Here is a 22,192-nt window from a genome sequence, read left to right on the forward strand (position 1 = left end):
TATTCTTAAATAGTTATCACATTTTCTTATGTTTTTTTATTAGAATTCATAATTAAAACTTCAGATATTACATACAGTGATTTTGTTAGTGATATCAAATATTTTTTAAACATCATGCAATAACCTTAAAAGTATATTTAAAAAGAAGTTTAGGAATAAAGTGGTAACTCCCATGCTTTAATTATCGTCTTTTAAATAAACAATAAAAAAATGTGTTCTTTCCTTAAAAGGATAATTTCTATCCATTTATTTAATATTCTAAGTGTGATTTAAACATTTTTATTAAAATCCTTAGGTTTTGTTTTTGAGAGTGTGATTGAATGGATCTAAGAGAATTTGAGGATAAATTTTTGTCTTGTTTATTTGAGTGGAGAGTAAATTTGAAAGTAAATTTTTTTAATCTGTCACATTAATCAAATTCTACACTAATTCTCATACTAATCACAAATGGTATTTCCAAATCCACTTTCACTTACCTCCAAATTCACTCAAATAAATAATAAAAAAAAATTATTTTTAAATCTTCTCAAATATATTTAAATGAAGAAAGAATAATTCATCAGAGAGATTAAGAAATGAACGGGGAACGTACTAAGAATGAAATAAAATAAGAATATTGTGTTTGTTAAATACGTAAAGCACGTTGTCTCCTAAAGCATTGGAGCAGAAGGCATATATATATATGTGAGTCCACGTGAAGACAACAACACCTCAGTGGATAAGACTGAGACTAGACCTCCACGTTTCACTCCTACATATAATAATTAACTTCAAATCTTTCCTTTCAATCTAACTTAAATTATTTTTTTTCATGCCACATTGCCCCCACTAACTTATTGGGTTACTTTAATTTAGGAATGAAATATGATAAAAAAATATAAATATAAGTGAAAAAGAAAGAAACATATATTTAATTCGAATATAAGGGATTACTAATGTAGTTAAATATTTGTTTACCGATGTCATGTCGTATAGGGAAAATATAAACAATTAACTTTAGGTTTCATATATATGTCAATTTAAATAACTCAATCAATAAAAATGTATGAAGTGTTTGTAACAAATAAAAGAACAAAACATTATTAAGGACACGTATTTTTTAATACTTTAACATATATAAATGTTTTTATATTTATTTGACACTTTTTAAATTTTATTTTTATTTTAAAAATATAAAAAAATTATTCTTTTATAACCTACAGTTACTTAAAAGTTAACCATTGCACCTTCTTTTGGTGAAACATATGTTGGAGGTGTATGGGCTCAAAGTTGTAATTGGACTCCAGGCTGTCATTGGGCAGCTTCTTCCTGGCTCAAGATTTCAAGCCCAATTATTCTGTTTGATAATTCACTTGCTGATTTTGTTTCCCGCACCCCATTATTACTAATTGCAGCCTATACTGATTGAAAAAAACTAAAATACTCTTTCTCATTGCACACACCACAGTGACTGACATCACTATCATCATCATCACCGCTGTACCTTCGTCACACCAAAAGAAGAAAAAGAGAAAAAACGCTAAAGAAGAAAAAAAAAGAAGAGAGAGAAAGTCCAAAAAGATTTTTTCTGAAATGCATTTCCTGCATTTTGAAAAGTTTGTTGTGAATAACTTATTTTAGAAAACTTAGGCTGGTTCAGAAAACCTTTTGCAGTATATTCAGTTTCAGAAAGCTTGTTTTGGAATATTTGGAAAGTTTATTTCCAAATACATTTAACACATTCTGAAAATCTCATTTCGAAAATTTTATATTAAAAAATCCCATTCCGAAAATTCTGTTGTAGAAATCATGTTAAAAAAATTATTCTAAGATGTTTCTAAACAAAGTAATCCAGACGTCACTTCACGAAAGATAAAATGGTGATTTTAAAAATTATGGGGGTGCACCAAGAAATTAAGGGAGTGCGTAAATAAATATCATTCACGTTTTAGGCTTGATTCATGGCTTTTATTTTTCTGCACCTCCCAAATTTTAAAATAGCCACTCTGTATTGTTGGCTTTGGTGTTGGTGACACTTTTTTTGTTCCCATGGCTAATAAAGAATGTTAATGGAATCACAGGTGTTCACCATTGTTGTGAATATTACTATTTTATCTTCTAGATGGGGTGACTATTTAGCAAAAAAACATATACCTATATTCTTGTGAATATCAGATAATTCATCATGAAATTATTGAGAAAAATATGGATATTAAAACTCACATTAACAAAATATTATTCTTTTCTCATAGAGTACTTGATTTTAGATAAATAAATATTTTGTGATATACTTAAATTCGATATTTATTTCAAATTGAAAAAATATACCATTGTTATTAATCAATTTGTCGATTAAATAAAAAAAAGTACAATTGAGTAATCATAACAAAATATACTCCAGACTTTTTAAATACATAATTTTTTTTTAAATAACTCTATCTGAAATTATTATATTTTTTTTTACAAGAATTTTCTTTTTCAAATTATTATATCAGTTTCCCTCAAAACTTCGTTAAATTTATATAACCAAATTTGAAAGTTAATAACTTATTCAATTGTTTTTTAAATAGTTTAAACCTCCTGTTTCAAATAAGTTTACTGTTTTGTTCAAACAAAATTGAACATAAGAAAACCAATTATTAAAGTTAAAATTAATTATATAGAAATGTTAATTTTTAAATTGAAATGAAAATTTATTATTTTTATATCCTTGTAAAAGTTTCAATGAGAAATTTGTCGTTTATTATTATGCTAAAAATGGTAGCTTATGACGAGGATAAAATATATATATATATATATATATATATATATATATATATATATATATATATATATATATATATATATATATATTATATATTGGGTAAGGAGGAGGTTCAACATAACATTAACGAAGTTTGAGTTTAATTATATAAAAAATGACATTTTTTAAATTCAAAATTTTAAAATAATAAATTTGTAAAATTTTGTTTTTGTATGATATTCTACTCATTTATTTTTGGATAAAATATGTTTTAGTCTCTAAATTATCACGTTATTTTGGGTTAGTCTCTATTCGAAAGTTTTGTTCCTTTTAGTCCTCTTAATTTTGAAACTCTTATTGTTATGCTACCTTTTCCGACTACTTTTAATTGACGTAGCAGTAAAGGTGTGGTGGTCGGTCAGCCTGGTGGGTGGTCGACCACTCGGCATCTATTCCAACAAACTGTTTGGCCTCACTTCCCTTTGTCTTACCGTTCGGTTTCTCCTCTAGTGCACCGTTCTGCCTCAGTCACTCTTCTGTCTTTCGCTTACCGCTCGGTCTTTTACTCACCTCTCGGTCTTACACCCACACACTTAACCGTTCGGTCCTGCACACAAACATACACTTAACCGTTCGGTACGACACACCTACACACTTAACCGTTTGGTTATGCTCAGAAACATACAATTAACCATTCGGTCCTACACACTCACACACTCAACCATTTTGTTCTTCGTGTTCACATCACTAATCGTTCGGTCTTGCATACCAGACCGAGTGACCGACCGAGGGGTCGACCGACCACCAGACCTTTACTGCCATGTCACATAGTAGTCAAGGAAGGTGAAAATTTCTATTGTGTTGTAAAGCATTATTTGAAGTTAAATATGTGTAATGATTTGAATATTTGTAAGCACACATTGTTGTTGATAATCATTTTGACATTGTTGCTGAGTGCACCAACTCCATTTTAAAGGGAGCACGTTCATTACCAATATGTGCTCTCATCAGAACAACATTTGAGAGGACACAATCATGGTTTGTTGAACGAGGATTAAAGGCAAACTATATGCTACAAGCAGGCCACCAATTTCTTGAACAAATCGCCGACATCATTAGGAAAAATCAACAACAATCCGCATTTTGTCATGTTCATCGCTACAACCGTGAAAATTCTGAATTTGATGTTCTCTCTTCAAATTTGTCTCCATGCATTAAATAATAACCACAATTTCTTTTTTCGTATAACACAAACAATACATAAAATATGTAAACTGCCAAATAATTTTCATAAACCAACCAAAACACACTCGTAATCGATTACAACAAGCTTGTAATCGCTTACCAGGGTGGTTCTTGCACACTTAAAACATTGGTAATCGATTACAGGAGTGTCGTAATCGATTACCAGTAGCATTTTTGCCTACTACACTGAAGTTGGGCAGGGGGGTCACGATTTCAACATTGTGTAATCGATTACGAGTACCTTGTAATCGATTACAGGACCCAGAAGTCGTTTTTGGGGTGCACGACTTCATCGCTGGTCAAATGAACAGTGTGAAGTCGTGCAGGGGGACACGACTTCTTCATATAAAGTCGTTTTGGCCTCCCACAACTTTCCCATTTTGATATTTTGAATTGAATTTGCCCATTTACGAAATATTCTAGACAAATATGCCTAATTTAGTGCAAAAGCCGATATAATAGTTATAAAAGTGTAAATTTTTGTATTTAAAAAAAAAGAAAAGTAAAAAATAAGTAAAAATAAGATCATATCAATGTAAAAGGTTTAGACGGGTAAAGAATCAATATTGTTTAGAAAAATCTAAAATATATTAATAGTAAATGCATTTTAGTTTTTTGTTCTGATGCTGGCGTTGGTGTAACTTCCACACAACAGTTGCGGAAAATTGTAACTCTGCTATTGTTTTAGCCTAGAAAGAGAAAACGAGAGTGCGAAAGTTGAGCGTGTCATCACGTGAGTGGCTGGTTGGAAAGCGGACAAAAGAAGGTTTCAGTTTCAGTTTGAGACTTCACAGTGTGGATAAGCTTTTCGATCTGTTATGTCTTGTTTTCATTCCAACACAAACGTGCGTTTGAAAGCAATGCAATGCAGATCTTCTTTCGATTTTGTCCTTCATCTCCTTCGCTTTCTTTCTTGCATTGTTCTGTTCCTTCTTTTCCATTTAGTTTCCATCCATGGCGGCTCTCACTTCTCTCTCTTTGTCTGCAGTCACTCACTGCCCAGAAAGAAAAAAACTAACCTTTTCCTCCACTCCTTTTCTCGCCACCTCTTCAGACTTCTTTGGCCTCCGCACCCATTTCTCCTACCACAATGTTGGCGTTCGAGCTTCCAACTCCACTTCTAACATGGTTGTTCAATGCATGTCTTCTGTCACAGGTTCTTTTCTTTCTTTTGAACTTGCTTTGTGTGCTTATGTATGATGTAAGAAAAACTCAAGTTATTTCTGTCACCTCACAAATTAAAGAAGAAAAGGTATATGAGTGTCTTTCTCTCTCTCTCTTCACACATTCATTTATGTGTTGCATCATGTGCAGATGCTCCCACTGTTTCGGAGACAAAGCTGAATTTCCTGAAGGCATATAAGCGACCAATTCCTAGTATCTACAACACGGTGCTGCAGGAGCTTATTGTGCAGCAACATTTAATGAGATACAAGAGATCATACCGCTATGACCCTGTGTTTGCTCTTGGTTTTGTCACTGTATATGATAAACTCATGGAAGGGTATGCCAGTGATGAGGACCGAGATGCTATCTTCCAAGCCTACATCAAGGCGTTGAAGGAAAATCCACAAGAATACAGGTTAGAACATTGTGTAGTTTTTGTTTTGTTCTTCCTTTTCAAAAATCATTACCAGAAATGAAAGCACTAATATCAGTGTCATTTCTAAGGATTCGCATTTGAGTTTAATTTATACGCACTTTTTACATCAATGGATTAGACATCATAGTAGCTTAATAGGTGAAATTTTCAAAGTGGTTTTTATGAAGATGAAAAAGCTTATTGAACTTGTTCATTTCAAAGACTATGTTCTATAACTTTTATGTTATATTAATGATGTTTTATACAGAATAGATGCAAGGAAGTTGGAAGAGTGGGCTCGGGTTCAAAACCCAAGTTCCCTTCTTGAGTTTTCATCCAAGGAAGGAGAAGTTGAGGGGATTCTAAAGGAAATAGCAGAAAGAGCAGCGGGGAAAGGTGAATTCAGTTATAATCGTTTCTTTGCAGTTGGACTTTTTCGTCTGCTTGAGTTGGCAAATGCTACGGAACCAACAATTTTGGACAAGGTTAAACGATTCATTTGAGACTTATGATTTGAATTTTGGACTGTTTTGGTATACTTTTCTAAAGAACTCATGGGAAAAGAAGATAGAAAGATAGAATGGATTGAATATTTGTCATAAGCTAAATCAACTTATGCACAGTGTAAAGGTTGAATGAGAAAATTTTTTGCATTAATTAAGTGTGGAAGCTGATTTTAGCTCATGAAACTGAAACTGAATATATTTACCTATAAAAATTGGTAGGGAAGTCCTTTTAAACAGTTATTTTGCATTTTCAACTCTATCATATTAGAAGAGAATAACATTGTGTGTATTTCTACCAGGTTACTCTCAATATATGATTGCAGAAATTTCTATTTTGTGCGTCCTAGTTAATGTTTGTAGCTCTTATAAATTCATCTATGGTGTGAACTTAACAGCTTTGTGCGGCTTTGAACATCAACAAAAGAAGTGTTGATCGGGACTTGGACGTGTATCGTAACCTGCTCTCAAAGTTGGTTCAAGCAAAAGAGCTGCTGAAGGAGTATGTTGACAGGTAAATATGAAACTTTGTCATTGTTCTTTTCTGATCTCATGGTTTTTCACTTGAGATATATAATTGGTGAAAATGTAAAAGCTGAAAAAGAAGTAAAATCCAGACATTCCCACAAGTTTGACTTTGCAATTATATTAAATATTAATGACTTTACAGCTCAAAATTAAACATATGCATTAACATATTAACATATAGTTTAAATTTGAGATTTTCTGCTTGATCTATTTAAGTTTGTAGTTTCTAATCTACTGAGTGTTCATTTGATTTAGAGCTTGGTAAAGTTAATTTTGAAATGTTGAATGTACTATTAATCTGACAAGAAATAAATTATAGAACTAATAAATGTGACATATTTGCACTTAACTTGCTTGTTTTGCTGAGCAAAGTTTTGATTAGTTGAGCTGAAATTTTGCTTCAGGGAAAAGAAGAAAAGGGATGAAAGGACTGAACCACAAAAGGCTAATGAGGCCATCACAACATGTTTGGGTGAACAACTTCCAGGCTTGTAGTTATGTTCATCTGAATCAATCTCCTACTCAAGACTTATTATCTTTGATATATTTTTTCAGTTGATTCTTGAGTTGGATAAGCAAAGGGGAAAGTTCTATCATCTTGGTTTTGCAGGGTACACTTCAAAGGATAAAATATAGTAATAAAAGTTGATAATCAATGATTGAGATTTTAATAAAATACATACGTGTGTGAAAATAAATTTATTATAATCTCAATGGTTGATTAATCAACAATTACTATTTCCTACTTTATTCTATACGGTGTACAATTTAGAGAAATCAAATCCTTGGTTTTTGCATGTTGTACTTATTGTAAACTATAAGATTCAGTCATGATGATCAACCTAAATCCTTGTAACGATTCTCTCTTCTGGTCTAACTTGGACTTGAAAACTACCTAACCAACAGCAAATTACAAAGGTCAAGATTACTTCGAACTAGATATGCACGTGTCAAAAAATAGTAGAATTCATAACTTTTTAGATAGGTGATTAATGTTCCCTGAAGTTTAAAGCAATAAACCAACAAATGTAGAATATATGACTGTAGAAGCAAAAAAAAAAGAAAAAAAAAAACAGGTACCACCAGAGGAATATTTAAACTTTGCTACTACTTTTTTATCACCAAATAAATTTACTAATTAATCTGAAACTAATTTACTGCCCATTAATTACCACTGCTAATAATAAGTCAATTGTAGGAGTTCTTTGATAATAATAACGTTTGTAACCAGACAAAGGAAGAGGATAAAAATTCTATCAGCTTTATCTAGAAGCAGCTCTTCATAAGTCTTGGGGAATGGTTTCAAGCTTGAATCCAGTTTTCTTGTTAATTATCCTTCAAAATTCCTATTAGAAATAAACTTCCTAGAGTAGGATACATGGATGGTGATATTTGGATACCAACAAACAATACAACCCAAAATAATAATATTTTAATTATATTTATTTTATTTTTTAATTTAAAATTATAATACATATTATTACATTATTTAAGTGGATTGAAGTAATTTTTTTGGAGTGATGTAAAACTATTATTTTCTAGATGAATGAATTTCAGTTTTATTTCTTTTGCAACAAGATTAACGATAGTTGTTCTAGAATAAAAAAACGCTCTAGTTCTTTTAAAGTTTAAAAAAATTTGGAATTAAAAAAGAATAGTAACAAAAAGATGGTGATGGGATTTGATTGAAGCGAGACGATAAGCAAAAAAAGGACGTGACGATAATAATGTCAAATAAAGCATCATTAAACCCTCTTTCAGCAACAGATATATTATGAAGAGGTTGTATATTTCGGCTGAACCAACGTTTGTAACAAGAAGTAACATTTCTCCTTCTTGAGAGGTTTATATTATTTCAACTGCACATACGTTTATGTTAAAGTAAAACAATTATTGCATGACACTTCTAAATTACATTCACAAGTTTACAGACATAACGCTGCTCGAATAGAGCAAAGAGGTGAATGTTTTTGACAAGGGAAACGGCAAATGTTTATAAAAATCCTATAAATAGCTAGGCAGGCACTGTTATCAGCTGCATAACTTATAAAAGAATGGCTTTGACAATGAAATACCTAACTAAGATGAGCAAGGTCTACCTCATCCGGGATCTTGAATGTTTCTGCAGCACCAAACTTCCGGAATTCATCTGCTTTAGATTCTTCGTCATCACTATCATCTTCTTCCACATCATGGTGGTGTGGAGATGACGGATCATTCACACTTTTAGACTTGGATTCATGAGTTGCGAGCATGTTAACCTGGCCATGGTGAGAAATTTCCACCAAAACAGTATCATCGTCAACTGGGAGGGGTTGCTTCCAAGGTTCCCCATCAATCCTCATGAATGTATGATCTGCTGCACCTTTGTGAAACTCGAAGCGGATTCTGTGTGCCTAATGCCAAGATAATTTGAAGCCATTTAAAATTAACATAAAAAGATGAATAATAGGTGTAATCAACTTTTAGAAAATATTTTAAAAAGTTTGATTTAGAACGAAGAACGTGGCATGAGTATCAAAATGTATTAATGGAATACCTGGGCAAGGCGAGTTCCATGTCCATTTGGAGAAAGCAAAACAAGCCCATGCCAAGCATCTCTAAAGCCAACCACCTCTAAAAGGCCATCATCTACATATGGAGGTGTCAAATCTCTCTGCAATGTGTGGAGTCAAGAAAACATACTCAGTTTTGGTTGTTCAAAAAGCATGTGCACAAAAATATTATATATTAATTATTATTTACTACCACTAGTATTTGGCCTTAAAAATAACAGCGGAAAAACATTTTTCGAACTAAAGTATTTCAGAATTTGCGTGTGAAGTTTTACGTCACGCCTCTTGTGCTTGTTTGGTGTACCCCATGGATTCAATCCACCAGAAAAGCTAGGCAAGTTGAGGCATACAATGGACCTGATGCTGTATGTAAAATGGAAAGAGTGTTAATAAAACATATCTTTATTCCAGAAGTAAACTGGAAAAGTTAAAACAGATGATGGAGAAAATGGAAGTGGATTAAATGGCCATTTAACCCCAAAATATCCATACTTTTATTGGGTCTATCGAGGAGGAGGTTACTCGTGGGATTCACAAACACCAATAATATTGAAGCCAACTATCGACACCACTCTTTACCCAAAAGCTTAAGACAATGAGTTAATGGGTCTTTCACTTTTATATACTGCTCTACTTTCTCATTTCTATCCAATGTGGGACTTAGACTCACTTGAATTCCCAACAGATAAGTCGCCACGTGAACAGACAGTAATCATCGAATAATGAAAGTAGACAGCGGTAAAAGCAATAAACTTCTGAGAAACATAAATAAACATGGTTTGCATAGCAATAGCTGTCAAGCATAGTTATGTGTGTCTTCGGATCTTTGGTAATTCGAAAGTCCAGGAGTTTTTCCCCTACCAAAGTAAAGAAAAGATCATACATGAGAATAGAAAAGGATATACCTGGACGGAATCGACAGGTCTTCCCAGTGACCATGCCTCTTCATGATTTTTACTTTTGCAAGATGTGCTAGGTTTCTGCATTCAAAGATCAAAATGCATTTACTTGACTGGTTAAGTAGCAAATATATATGAAACCAATGCTTAGATGGATCCATGAATAGTTGATGTTTTGTGTGTGGCTTGGGCATGTGCATGTACAACTTGCCAGAACTACAGATAGCAATCAACAAAAAGCCCAAAACAAACCATCTGACTCAACTGGAAAACTGGTGAACAAGCCAGTTTGTCACTCCAAAAAGCTCAACTGGTGGAGCAAATAATCGTTCACATAAAGTCCATCCTTGTATATTATTTAGTCTATCATTAACAAATAACAACGGTAGGTTTAGGATCATAATGCCGAACAAAGTAGAACCAAATTAACTAATGGTAACGAATTCATGGTTGGATGGAGAATTCTGCATTCAGAAAAACAAGATATACTCATTCAATTAGAAAACCAGTGAAAGGAGCCCTTTCAACTAATGTTCTTAAGCAGGTTTTCAATATGACTCCTGTAGCATATATTACGAGCATGAACTTTAATGAATTTACATGGTCCCCTGACAGATACCTAGTTGCATTAGTTAGCTAATTTGGTCAGTTGGATGAAAGATAAGGAACGTTTGCTATAGAGACGAAGAGTCTTGAATCTCTCAATAGCCACGGAATTTATGCATTCTTTCTGTCAATCAACAACAGTTTCTCGGTGTGCTAAATCTGAACCAGTTTCTACACAAACTGACCTTGGAAGAAAAACAACCCAGAAAAACATAGGAAACCTTTCTCCAAACAATGACAGATCTACACAAACTGACCTGGAAGGAGGGTGGAACAGAGGAGCAAAAAACCATCCTTGTGTGCATCCCAGCTTAGCATAAGTACTCTGACACGATTAAAATCATAATAAAATCAATAAAAAAAATACTAGATGCAATCACATCCGTGGTCTAAAAGACCTATAATATATAGACTTTTCAATCAATAGTGAAAATGTCAAAATAGTATTGTTGTCATTTATGTCTATGCAATACTTTCTACGTACATATCTATGACTGCTACCTACCAAGTGCCAAAGTAGGCATACCTGATTGACCAACTGATTTTTGAACTTTTCAGGATGCAATTTGCGTTCAGAATGAAATGCATACGAGATTTGAGCATCCATTCCTACAGTTTGGAGCCATAAGAGTTGAAGTAGGACGAATTGATGGAATGAAGAAAAATGAAGTACTCAAAATATACTATTTCGATGGTCTAAAAATATTTGAAGAGATGATAAGAATATTCAACACCAATGAAGGAAACTAATGAATCTCAGTAACCCGCATATTTATTTAACATTATACAAATCAGTCTCCGTCATTACAGGTTCATACTTTTTTTGTTTCCCAGGACTTCACTTTATAGACTAATCTTGCTGGGATAGGAAGTAACTAAAGCCTGATCAAGGATTGTTTCAACTAGCACTGCCCTTTATACAAATTCATGCTTTTAAGCTTACGTAATGCAAGTTTTATTTCCAAAATTAATATAAAATGGATTTTATATTGTCAAAGGATACTAAATTAAATCATACACACGTTATAATGAAGTGTAAATTAAATCAAGGCTTTATGACAATTTTGGTTCCTATATTTATATATATTTTTTAAAAAGACTCAATAAGGTCTCATCTGTTGGATAGATTAGCATTAACGTCGTTTAGAGATGATGAGCCGAAATCTCTTCAAACAATTATCCACTCTTTTTATACGTTTTATTGTCCAAAGGGACAAAATGGAAGGAGTGACGTTAAGACAAATCTAATGGACGGATGAAATTGAGTCTTTAAAATATAGAAATCACATTGAATAAAAAATAAATAAAGCGAAAACATTAAATTATTGTTACAAATATAGGGACAAAAAATGTTGTTAAGCCTTAAATAAACAAATCTTATGTTAGAAGAAAATAGAATTATGAAGTGATCTAAGGTAGTTCATGAATAAAAGAACGCAACAAAAGCTATTCTTACCCATGCTGAAGTAATTCCAAAACCCCCCACGAAAAGTGTGGCAGCCTTCCTGAGAAGCGATAAGAAACAACCCGTCATGGAAGTGGAGTGAGTACAAACGAAGCTAAAACTTGTGGTAGAAAAATAGTTTTGCAGAACTACTTTCAATAACCCCCTTAAAAAAAGATTAAAAGCAAGGATAAAGTAGTAGATACTCAGAATCGAAACACATCATATCTAAGTCAGCGCAACTTAGTTTTATCTTATAAAACCTATATCCAGTCATATTTACGGAAGTTTACGATCAAATCATAAAATAGAGCATATGAAACTCAAGTTGTTTTTATATGAAATTCGTTAAGTTCCAAAATATATCTTCTAGTTAACATGAACAGGATGTAGTATTAGATTGAAAAATACTAAATAGTATAATCTTACCATACTAAGCTCATCTGCCTCAGATACACGATGGAAGGCATGCAAAGAGTGTGGTAGCTCAAGGGGTGGAATTGGATCACAGGCACCTTTTTCTGGAATCCTCATTCTCATAAGAATGTGCCAACTGAGAGTTTGGGGAAACAGAGCACAGAATCAGCAATCAACATTTGCAAATGAATAACATATTAATAAATATATAGAACAATAGTCATATATTCACTTTGAAATAAGGGGGCATAAAGACGTGGCAAGTCAGCAAGGGACACAACACAACTAAAGCTCCAAAGCAGAAAAAAGGACTCTTACAAAACTAAAAAAACCACTAATATACTCCCTAAGAAAACAAAATAATGAACTAAAAAGAGTGAATGAAAATAATAATGCTGATAACGGCTAGTATGATAATTTACAATTAACAAGGTTTGCGAACACATGACAGAAGAATCGCATATTGAAATGATTTCCACTAAATGAAAATTAAATTAGTAAGTAAAAGAGGAAATCATAAGTTCAGTTTGAAATCGGAACTATCAATTAATTTTACATCAGCGAGCCCAACTAAAATGCTTTTAATACACAAAAATTCAATTACGATCTCAATCATAACCTAGCAACATACAAATTTATTACACTCAATAATAAGCGTGCCTGAAGTTTTATCAATAGAAGGAAGGAAATGGAACTATAGATCAATAAGCGAGCCATTGAAGTAGCATAACAACAGTTAATTGTAAGATGAAAGAGTAGAACCAAAATTCAATACTTGTCTATTTTCATTTCCTGAGCTTTCATTACTTGATTCAGAAATGACTTGACCGACTGTTCATCCGTTCCTGGGTTTTTCTTTCCCTGCAATAAAGCAGCAGAAAAAATGAGTTTCATCGGCTTTTTACTTTTCATAAATATGAAAAATTCTGATGATGTTTATTATCAATGTCACAACATATACCAAAGCGAAGAAAAATTCCTTTACTTCCACTCCAAAGAGAAGGACTCAGTAGGATCCACAAATCTTAATATATAAAGGAATAAGTAGATGATTAATTTTTTAAAATTAAATGGTAGGCATCTGCAGCTCTAAAACTACCAAATCATGGCAGAGTCAGCATATCATTTAAAATATACTTCAGAGTCCCATTAAAAGCACACAACAAAGAACTGCAATATCCTACCCAACCAAATGCAAACGGCAGATTATTCCCTGTGCCCAATGGAACCGTGGCAATGGGTGGCGGACGAGACAGTTGGAGATCACAAACAACTCCAAGTAGCCAGCCAGCTGTTCCATCACCCCCAGCAACCTAAAGCCAAGCAACATATCACCATAAAGGGAAAAAAATTGTATATATAATGGCGTATAAAACAAGCATATAAAAAAAATTGAATTTTTTTCCGAAAAAATATCCACGACGTTGCAGTTCTGATTGAAACAGTAATTCAACAAAAAGAAATTCAACTCACAATTAATCTCAATTTCTCCATGACCTTTATGGCAATTTGATCGCCCTGAAGCTTGAGATTTTCCAAATTCGCATAGATCCTGCTCAGAACCCTATCAGGAGCCTCTTCCCCCAAGTCGAAAACCTTAAAACCACAACCTATATTCAGTCCTGCATAAAGAGGTTTCGTACAAGATTTTTAAAAGATCGCCCACCAACAAGTAACAATACCTGACTTTCTTTAAGAAGCGCACGATACGTTTTCAAGAGGTCTCCTCCCAGCTGACCACCACTCTTGGAGTTAACGAAAACGAGCACCGGACACTCAGGTCCGTCGACATCAATGTCGCTACTTTCAACCGCGGATTCCGGCACCAGCACGTGAACCGGGATCCAGAAATTCCTCATGAAATTGCCGTCGGAGGTTTGAGAAGCCATTTCCACATTCAGCTGCGACACCGAAGCAAGTTTGCGACAGATAGATTAGAAAATGATTTCAAAAGACATGCAATGCGAGGTGATGAAGAGAGTGACTGGAAAGTGTTCTCAGATTGAGCAATGAGAATGTTTGATTTGTAAAATTCTGTTGGCCAAATGTGATTAATTGAGCTGGATCTGAGTGACGTGGTGAGGCAGAAGCGAAACTGAGATTCTGATCAAAGGGAGAAGTAAGTTGTGTAAGAAGAGGCGGAAATTGAAAGAAAAGTGCATTTTAATTGGTGGGCCCCTGCATAATGATAGGATAAAGGAAAGTGGATACTGAGCCAAGTGGATACTGGTCCTCTGCAGTCGGAATTTATCGAGTTAATGTAGTACGCTAATTACGATCGTCCGATGAAGATCATTGACATTATATTTTATTTGGTGAATCAGATTCAGAATATGCATTCGAAAGTCAGCCATTGATCTTTATTGACTGTGTTGGTTTGCAACTGCGTGAATGCACCCAATCCGATTCCCGAGGATCGGACATTCTGAAACAATCATTGTACTTTTGTATTTTTTTATGTAAATGTCTTTGCTCCATTGGATTAAATAGATTGAGAAAAAATGAAAAGAAGCACACCAATAAACTCTAGTCATATCAGCCATTCAGCCATGATTTCTTTATTGGCTTTTGGTATTTATTAAAATAATTTGTTGTAATATACGATAATTAACTTCTCGATTTTACAGCCAGCAATTATGCTATGTTTAAAGAGATTGTTTGTAGAAGTTGTCAATTTCTTGATATAGACGAAATTTATATGTGATTTAATATTCTACTTAGCGGAGTTAAATAGATAGACATATTACGAGCTGAACTAGAAGTGAGTAAGTTTAACTTGATTTATTTGTCTTTTGAATTAAAAATTTTGCATCTTGACTTAATTTATCATAGTGAGGTAGTTCTTTTAATTTGTTTTTCAAATTATTTTATATATTTATGATAATATAATCAAAATGCATTGATCTGGATTCATTTATTATAGTAGTATAATCAAAATATTTACCTAATATTATTATAAAATTATTATTTAAAAAATATAATGCCAAATTTTAAGAAATAAATAAATTAAATATTTAACTATTTAAATATTATTTAACAATCTTTTAATTAAATATATAATTAGAAATAGTAAATAATTATAATAAAAAATTATAAAAAATGATAAAAAAAAAAACAGAGAATGGTTCTCGGTGAGTCATCCGTAAATCCACCTTGAATCCTGTCCAAATTATTTAACCTCTTGAGTTGACTTCAATTTGACATATATTTTAAAAAGATAACTTTATTTTTTCAATTCAATGTGATTTGTTACATATTCGACCTAGTTAGTTCACAAGTTTGAATTCATTATATAATTTCTTTTTCTATTATTTTGTGTATATTTTAGATTATAGAGAATACAAATGTATAATACGGTGTTATATAATAAAAGATTTTATAAACATATAGATTTTTTTCTCATACAAGAAGAATATAAAAACATGACTAGTAAAGCAAGAAAGGTCACAAATTAATGAAAGATGTTGCAAATAAGAGGACTTTCACATTAATAAGGATAAACTTGAGTTATTGTGTATGATTAAATTTGATGATTACATATGTAAGGATGATTATATTTGTTTAATCTTACAAAATTAAGAATGATGCCTGAAGAATTAGCAAACTTTAACAATATTTTGGATTATTTTGAGAATTTTGAAATGAAATTTGATGAATATACAACTTTGCTTCTTCTTAGTAAATTGCCTAAAACATTTTATCATTTTGATGATATTCTTTATTATTTAAGAAGTCTAAAAAAAGAATAAATCATTACTCTAGAAAATGTTCAAACCTCAAATCAAACTAATGAGGACGAGAAATATTCCATATTCAAGAAATCTCCCCATCAATTAGTAATGTTAGAGGAAATACAATCCAACATAATATTTCTTATCACACAAACCTAATTAATAGGGTTGATGCCGTTAGGGAGGGATCTTCTCCTTCTCAAAGTATATCCAAGACATTTAATTCCCAAATGGAAGGTACCACTTAATATATGTTTTACACCTACAATTTGAATTAAATTATACTAAAATTGGTTGTTATTAACATTCTTATGATCATATTTAATAAGATTTTTCAATGCACCCAAGACGAACAAACATTAGAAGATAATGTCATAGATATATCAACTGACTCATATCTAACATCTCATATCAATTCCTATATCTAGTTACGTTATAATTTAATTGAATGTTCCGATTATTTTCTCATAGGTAAGAAATATGGAGATATTGGTCAACCAATATATTAATGTCAACATTGCAAAGCCCACATGTGTAACCAAAAAAGGATAAAGAAAAATATATACATGCCTCAGTACCAAAGTTCCAACTATGTGTGGAATGGAAAAGTTCAGTTGCCACTACTGAAGGGGCCTCCTCCTTTATTACATAATCTTCCTACTAATATAGATTTTGCACAGAGCAAGAATTATCAGCAAAATATAAGAACGTATAAAACGATGTTTTCTTTTACTTTTTCGAGTGCAATAATAGATAAAACTATCAATGGACAAGGACCACCAAATTTGAGAATATAAGGTCAATCATGTCCTAGAATTGGTAGCTTTCTTCCACTAGTTGAATCAATCCCAAAGTTTTCATAGCTCTATATTTATGATATTGACAACGACATAACACATGAATCTTTAAGTTAACATTTACAAATAAAAAATTAGTACTAAAACTAAATTTCAATAAATACAAATATATTAATTTATTCTATTATGGTTGTAGGAACTTAAACCATATAGTTATTGAAATGTCCAACAACTTACAAACATGTTTGATATCCATAATGTCCATGCCAAATCATTTAGAATGGCAAGAGAGAGATACAAGGACAAACCATATATTATGATGTCCTTCATCGGGAACAATCAATCAAAACTAAAAGTTGAAAAGTACAAAAATATTTCCCAACCCAATACCACTGAAGAGAATCAAGGTTCAAGCAAAGGAAAGAGAATTATACTGTCATCAACCTTTGTTAGTAGTCGTAAGTGTATGGATCAATCATATTTTGATGGTATGTTGGTTTTGTATATTCGTTTATAACATTTACTTGTAACCTAAAATTAGCCCGAAATAAAAAAATTATTGGATGAGTTAAACTTAATAACAATTGATTGTCTATATATACTTTTTACAGTATTCAAGATTAAATTTGAACAACTCTTAGAATATGTGACTAAGAAACATATCTTGGACAAAGTTGTTGCATGTAAGTCTTGCTGGTACTCAGTAATTAAACCTCCAAAAGTAATTATTTATCGTCTATAATCAAACTAAAACATTTTTTCTTACAGAAATGTACACTATTGAGTTTAAAAAATCTGCCCCATGCACATTCTCCAAATCACTAGACACACCTATGGGCTTTCATGTATGCACCCCACTAATTTCTATTTACACCCTTCCTATATCAAATTATTCGTTCGGATACAATATTATTCTGTCAAATACTTATTTGAACCACATGCACATATGTATACAAAATACATGTAAACATATAAAACTACTAAATATATCAGTACTATAAAATATTAATTACTTAAATATTGTCATTTTACTTAAATAATTATTTAAATATAATAATTATTCCATTAATTTGCTTAATAAAAAACAACTACAAAACTTTATGTATTACAGACTATAATATGTCAATACAAATAACTACATGTTTAAATTTTAATGATTTCATGTAACTATGTTTCGGAAAATCATGATACATTATAATTACTGTTTTAAATTGATAAAATCAACTACTAAATCTAAACTTTGTAACATAAAATTATATTTATTTTATTGTGTTCTTAGCATCTATGTTTATTATAGAAATTAAATTCATAACCATTATTTTGAATATCATACTCAACAAATAATAACAAATCCATTTAACCATTTATTTCAACATTAAAAATTACAACAAATTCAAATAATCACATTTAATTACTATATATCTCACTATTCACCAATCTATTTAAAATTAAATATTTTTACATTCGATAAAATAAAATTGATTAATCATTTAACTTTATTTTCATATTATCAATCTCTTGATTTAAATATTATTATGTAAACAAATTATGCATACAAATATAATAACAATTAAATTAACTATTATAATAAAAATGAAAAAAAAAAACCACAACGAGAGGTGCCTAAGCAGGGTCTCAAACTAATCTCTTATATAAAAAAAAACACCAATACGTTGACACCCCGTAGAAAACAAAACTTAATGACAAACAATTAGAATTAAAACTCTTTTATTTTTAAAACTAAATTATGAATGGATATTTTCATATTAGTAAGAGAAAGTTATCAACTAGAAACTTGTATGAGTATTTTTAATTAGAGATAATCTGTGTTCTTGGTATTTACAAAATGATTGCCTAAAAACTGGGAATTTGAATAATTTTTATTAATATATTATTATACTTCATGCTTAACGTGCATTCCTCTGTAGTCATTTTGTTTGTTTGTGATTTAACACATTCATATTATAAAACAAATGTATCCTATCAGTTGGGTTCCATTTCTCACATGCCAGAACCAATAAAATGTATAAAAAAAGCTAAGACTTCAACGCTATTTTTAATGAATTTGAAAGAAAGTGAATGAATTGAATGAATTTTTTTATTTTCTTTAAAAAATTAAAGATAAAAATGAATAAATCCAGAAATAAAATTTATAAAATTTGATAAGTGTAATATAATAAAGATTATTTTAATAGATTTAAGTATTGTATTGCTATTTTATGCTTTATAGTTAACTTTAATATTATATATATATATATATATATATATATATATATATATATATATATATATATATAATATCATGATATATATAAATTTTTTATATTTATTTGATATTATTTTTTCTTATTTTTTTAACTATAAAAATTTATCTTTTTATGATTATTTTATCTTTTATATTATATTATATTATGTATTAAATAAATGTAGAAGTATCTATATTCACCTCTTACATCTTAATATTTTTTCCTGTAAATCTCGTAATCTCTTTTATTTTTAGAGTGTTCTGCAGGAGGAAAAAGAAACACACTTCTATGATTTAAACACAACAAATCACTGAACTGAATACAGGATAAACAATAATAATATGGGTTCAATCAGATCTATCAATGTTATGGATTTCCTTTTCTAAGATGTGGATGAACTTATTCATCTGAGTTCTTTCAAGTGCCAATCCAACCTCAATTCCTCCGTTTTGGTCTCTGCAATCAGAAAGAGAAATGGATCCTGACGATTCAATATGAGCTGCTTCACATTTCTTAGGCTTTCCCCAACCAAAATCAGTCTTGTACACACCCAATTTTGGTGAACCTGCAATAACCAACACAGATTTACCTGGTTTCCCTAACTCTCTATAATTTGACATCAACGTCTCAGCATTTCTCAAAGGATCACTCTTCAAATCTCTAATTTCCTTTCCAATAGCATTCGCCGCAGCAACGATCCCATCTTCTCCCACTAGCTCACTCCTCTTTATTGTCACAATGTAAGAGGTTAAACAATTTCCAAAGTACGTTGAAGGTAATGAAAATTCAGGACGCTCACGGCAATCTGCTAGAAACACCAAGTGGCAAAGTTCATCACACTCTTCTGAAAAATTCGCTTTTTTTTCTTCCGACCTAATCTTGCAAACCCAAATCAAAGAGCATGCAACGACAAAGGTTGATATGTGTAATAACCCCGAATCGTTACTGGCACATTTAAGAGAGACCCATTTCTTTAGTTTCCTAACTTGTTCAAGACTGAGTAGAACAGTGAAGCGAACCCTGTTAGTGGAAACATCTCGCACGAGACCTGCGAACTCCATTCTTTTGGACTCAAAATGTTCAAGATCTCGAAAATAAATGAACAAAAGCCCCTTTGGGTCTTTAACTTTGTCTCTCTGGTGTGAAGGAAGAGATAAAGAGGTCTCAATGGAAGTCAAATCCCCTCTTGCCTTGCAAAGAGAAGCCCAAAACTTGACGAAATGATGAAGTGATTTGCCATCCCCAGCAAGGTGGTTGAAGGTAAGGCATATGCTGAAGCCAGAGTTTGGAAAAAGCGTGACTTGAATGGCCATGAGAGGCAGCACACGTATGCCATCCTGCTCTACACGTGGGGAAGGCAAGGTGGGAACAAGAGGGTGCCAGTTTCGAACGTCTTGAGGAGAATCAGATGTGAGGAGAGTGAAGTCTGCGGTGGACTCTGCAACGGTGAAGGAGAGAGAGTCGCCTTGAAGGTAACGGATGTGAGAAAGGTGGAGTTGTGGTGGAACAATGAGATTGGAGGCAAAAGGGAAGAAGTGTTGGAGAGAGAGCGAAAGAGAGTGTTTGAGAATAGGAAGTGTTGTTTGTAGGAAGTGGTGCGTGGGATGGGGAAACTCATAGAAGAAGATACGTTGGATGGAGTTGCAGAAGAACCATGGAATATCAAAGAAAGTTAGGGGAAGAATGGTTGAAGGAAGAGAATTTGGTGGCGGAGAAACTTCACACTGCTCTATTATCTTCACTGTATCAAGTTCTCTCAGGTCAGCCATTTTCTCACACAAAGCTTATCTGAGACAAAGAAAAACCTAGTGTCTCGTAATTTTTATTAAGAAAAAATATATTTTAACTCAGACTTTTTTTATAAATTTTGACATCTATCATCTTTTATTGATTTATTATTTATTATTTAATTGTCAAACATAATTTAATGTCAAAATATTATAAAATAAATTTAAATTAATAGATCATTGTACTTTCTTAATGATCAGAGAGTGATTCTTCCTACACCTCACTGCCTTTATCCTGCACCCCCAATTTTACCTTTTTACCCTTTATTAACAAAAAGTTAAAAATTAATACCGCATTTCGAAGTGCGTTTTAATTAATTTTTTTTAACCGCACTTCAAAGTGCGTTTCCTATAATTAATTGTTTCTTTCCTAACCGCACTTCGAAGTGCGTTTCCTATCTATTTAATTGTTTCTTAACCGCACTTCGAAGTGCGTTTCCTATTTTAATTAATTGTTTCCTAACCGCACTTCGAAGTGCGTTTTAATTAATTGTTGCACTTTAAATCCAAAATAATATTTAACATTACATATAATAATTATTATTTAATTCAATAAACAATTTAATAATTATTTCAATTTCATAAAAAATTAAAAAACTTAAATAAAATTAAATACATAATAAATAATATATTAAGAAAATAATAATATGTTGAAAAATAACAAATTCAACAAAATTTAACAAACAAATAAAATAATTCAAAATATATTAAAACAAAACATTTTATTTAACAACTAACATAAAAAATTAAATTTATTATACTAACCTAATAAAAATAAAACCTAATAAAATAAATATATACTAACCTAATAAAAAAATTAAAAAACTAAACCCTAAAAATCTAACGCACTTCGAAGTGCAGTTTGTCTCAGCCGCAGATCGAAATGCGGTGGGTTTGTGCTTTTCGCTTTTGGAGGTGCAGGAGGAAGTTGCCGCAGTTCGAAATGCGGTGTGCAGGAGGAAATTGTCGCAGTTCGAAATGCGGTTTCTCTGTGAAGGGTATCATTGGAATTAAAATATGTTTTGGAGGTGCAGGAGGAAGACCGTGAGGTGCAGGGAGAATCATTCTTAGGTAACTTATAGACATGATTTGTGCGGTTTCCCATAAATAATAATATTTTAATATGTTTT

The 22,192-nt window shown here is 31.7% G+C and overlaps 3 protein-coding genes across 4 annotated transcripts; 1 reads left to right on the forward strand and 2 right to left on the reverse strand.

Moving 5' to 3' along the window:
* The first annotated feature begins 4,814 nt into the window (after positions 1 to 4,814).
* LOC124840753 (protein THYLAKOID FORMATION1, chloroplastic-like) lies at positions 4,815 to 7,436 on the forward strand. Of its 2 annotated transcripts, XM_088092522.1 has the most exons (6): positions 4,815 to 5,123; positions 5,282 to 5,549; positions 5,818 to 6,034; positions 6,451 to 6,566; positions 6,985 to 7,052; positions 7,136 to 7,436. In XM_088092522.1, exons 1-6 carry the CDS (start codon positions 4,922 to 4,924, stop codon positions 7,144 to 7,146), a joined length of 882 nt encoding a protein of 293 aa, XP_087948648.1. In that variant the 5' UTR covers positions 4,815 to 4,921; the 3' UTR covers positions 7,147 to 7,436. The 2 variants fall into 2 exon arrangements, with proteins under 2 accessions (XP_087948648.1, XP_047172824.1); XM_047316868.2 differs by having other exon boundaries at positions 4,817 to 5,123; positions 6,985 to 7,436.
* Positions 7,437 to 8,350: 914 nt separating this feature from the next.
* On the reverse strand, positions 8,351 to 14,629 carry LOC124840754 (diacylglycerol kinase 5-like). The gene is made up of 12 exons (XM_047316869.2): positions 14,184 to 14,629; positions 13,975 to 14,097; positions 13,686 to 13,814; positions 13,277 to 13,362; positions 12,514 to 12,637; positions 12,097 to 12,145; positions 11,167 to 11,249; positions 10,898 to 10,965; positions 10,041 to 10,115; positions 9,411 to 9,498; positions 9,120 to 9,236; positions 8,351 to 8,976 (listed from the first exon to the last, which is right to left on the reverse strand). The coding sequence occupies exons 1-12, from the start codon at positions 14,388 to 14,390 to the stop codon at positions 8,656 to 8,658; spliced, it is 1,470 nt and encodes a 489-aa protein (XP_047172825.1). The 5' UTR covers positions 14,391 to 14,629; the 3' UTR covers positions 8,351 to 8,655.
* Positions 14,630 to 19,544: 4,915 nt separating this feature from the next.
* On the reverse strand, positions 19,545 to 21,074 carry LOC124840756 (coumaroyl-CoA:anthocyanidin 3-O-glucoside-6''-O-coumaroyltransferase 1-like). The gene has a single exon (XM_047316872.2). It carries the CDS (start codon positions 21,042 to 21,044, stop codon positions 19,623 to 19,625), a length of 1,422 nt encoding a protein of 473 aa, XP_047172828.2. The 5' UTR covers positions 21,045 to 21,074; the 3' UTR covers positions 19,545 to 19,622.
* Between the last annotated feature and the right edge of the window lie 1,118 nt (positions 21,075 to 22,192).

The sequence above is a fragment of the Vigna umbellata genome, chromosome 6 (assembly GCF_029865625.1).
Source record: "Vigna umbellata cultivar VRB3 chromosome 6, Vumbellata_1.0, whole genome shotgun sequence".
Classification (NCBI taxonomy): Eukaryota; Viridiplantae; Streptophyta; class Magnoliopsida; order Fabales; family Fabaceae; genus Vigna; species Vigna umbellata.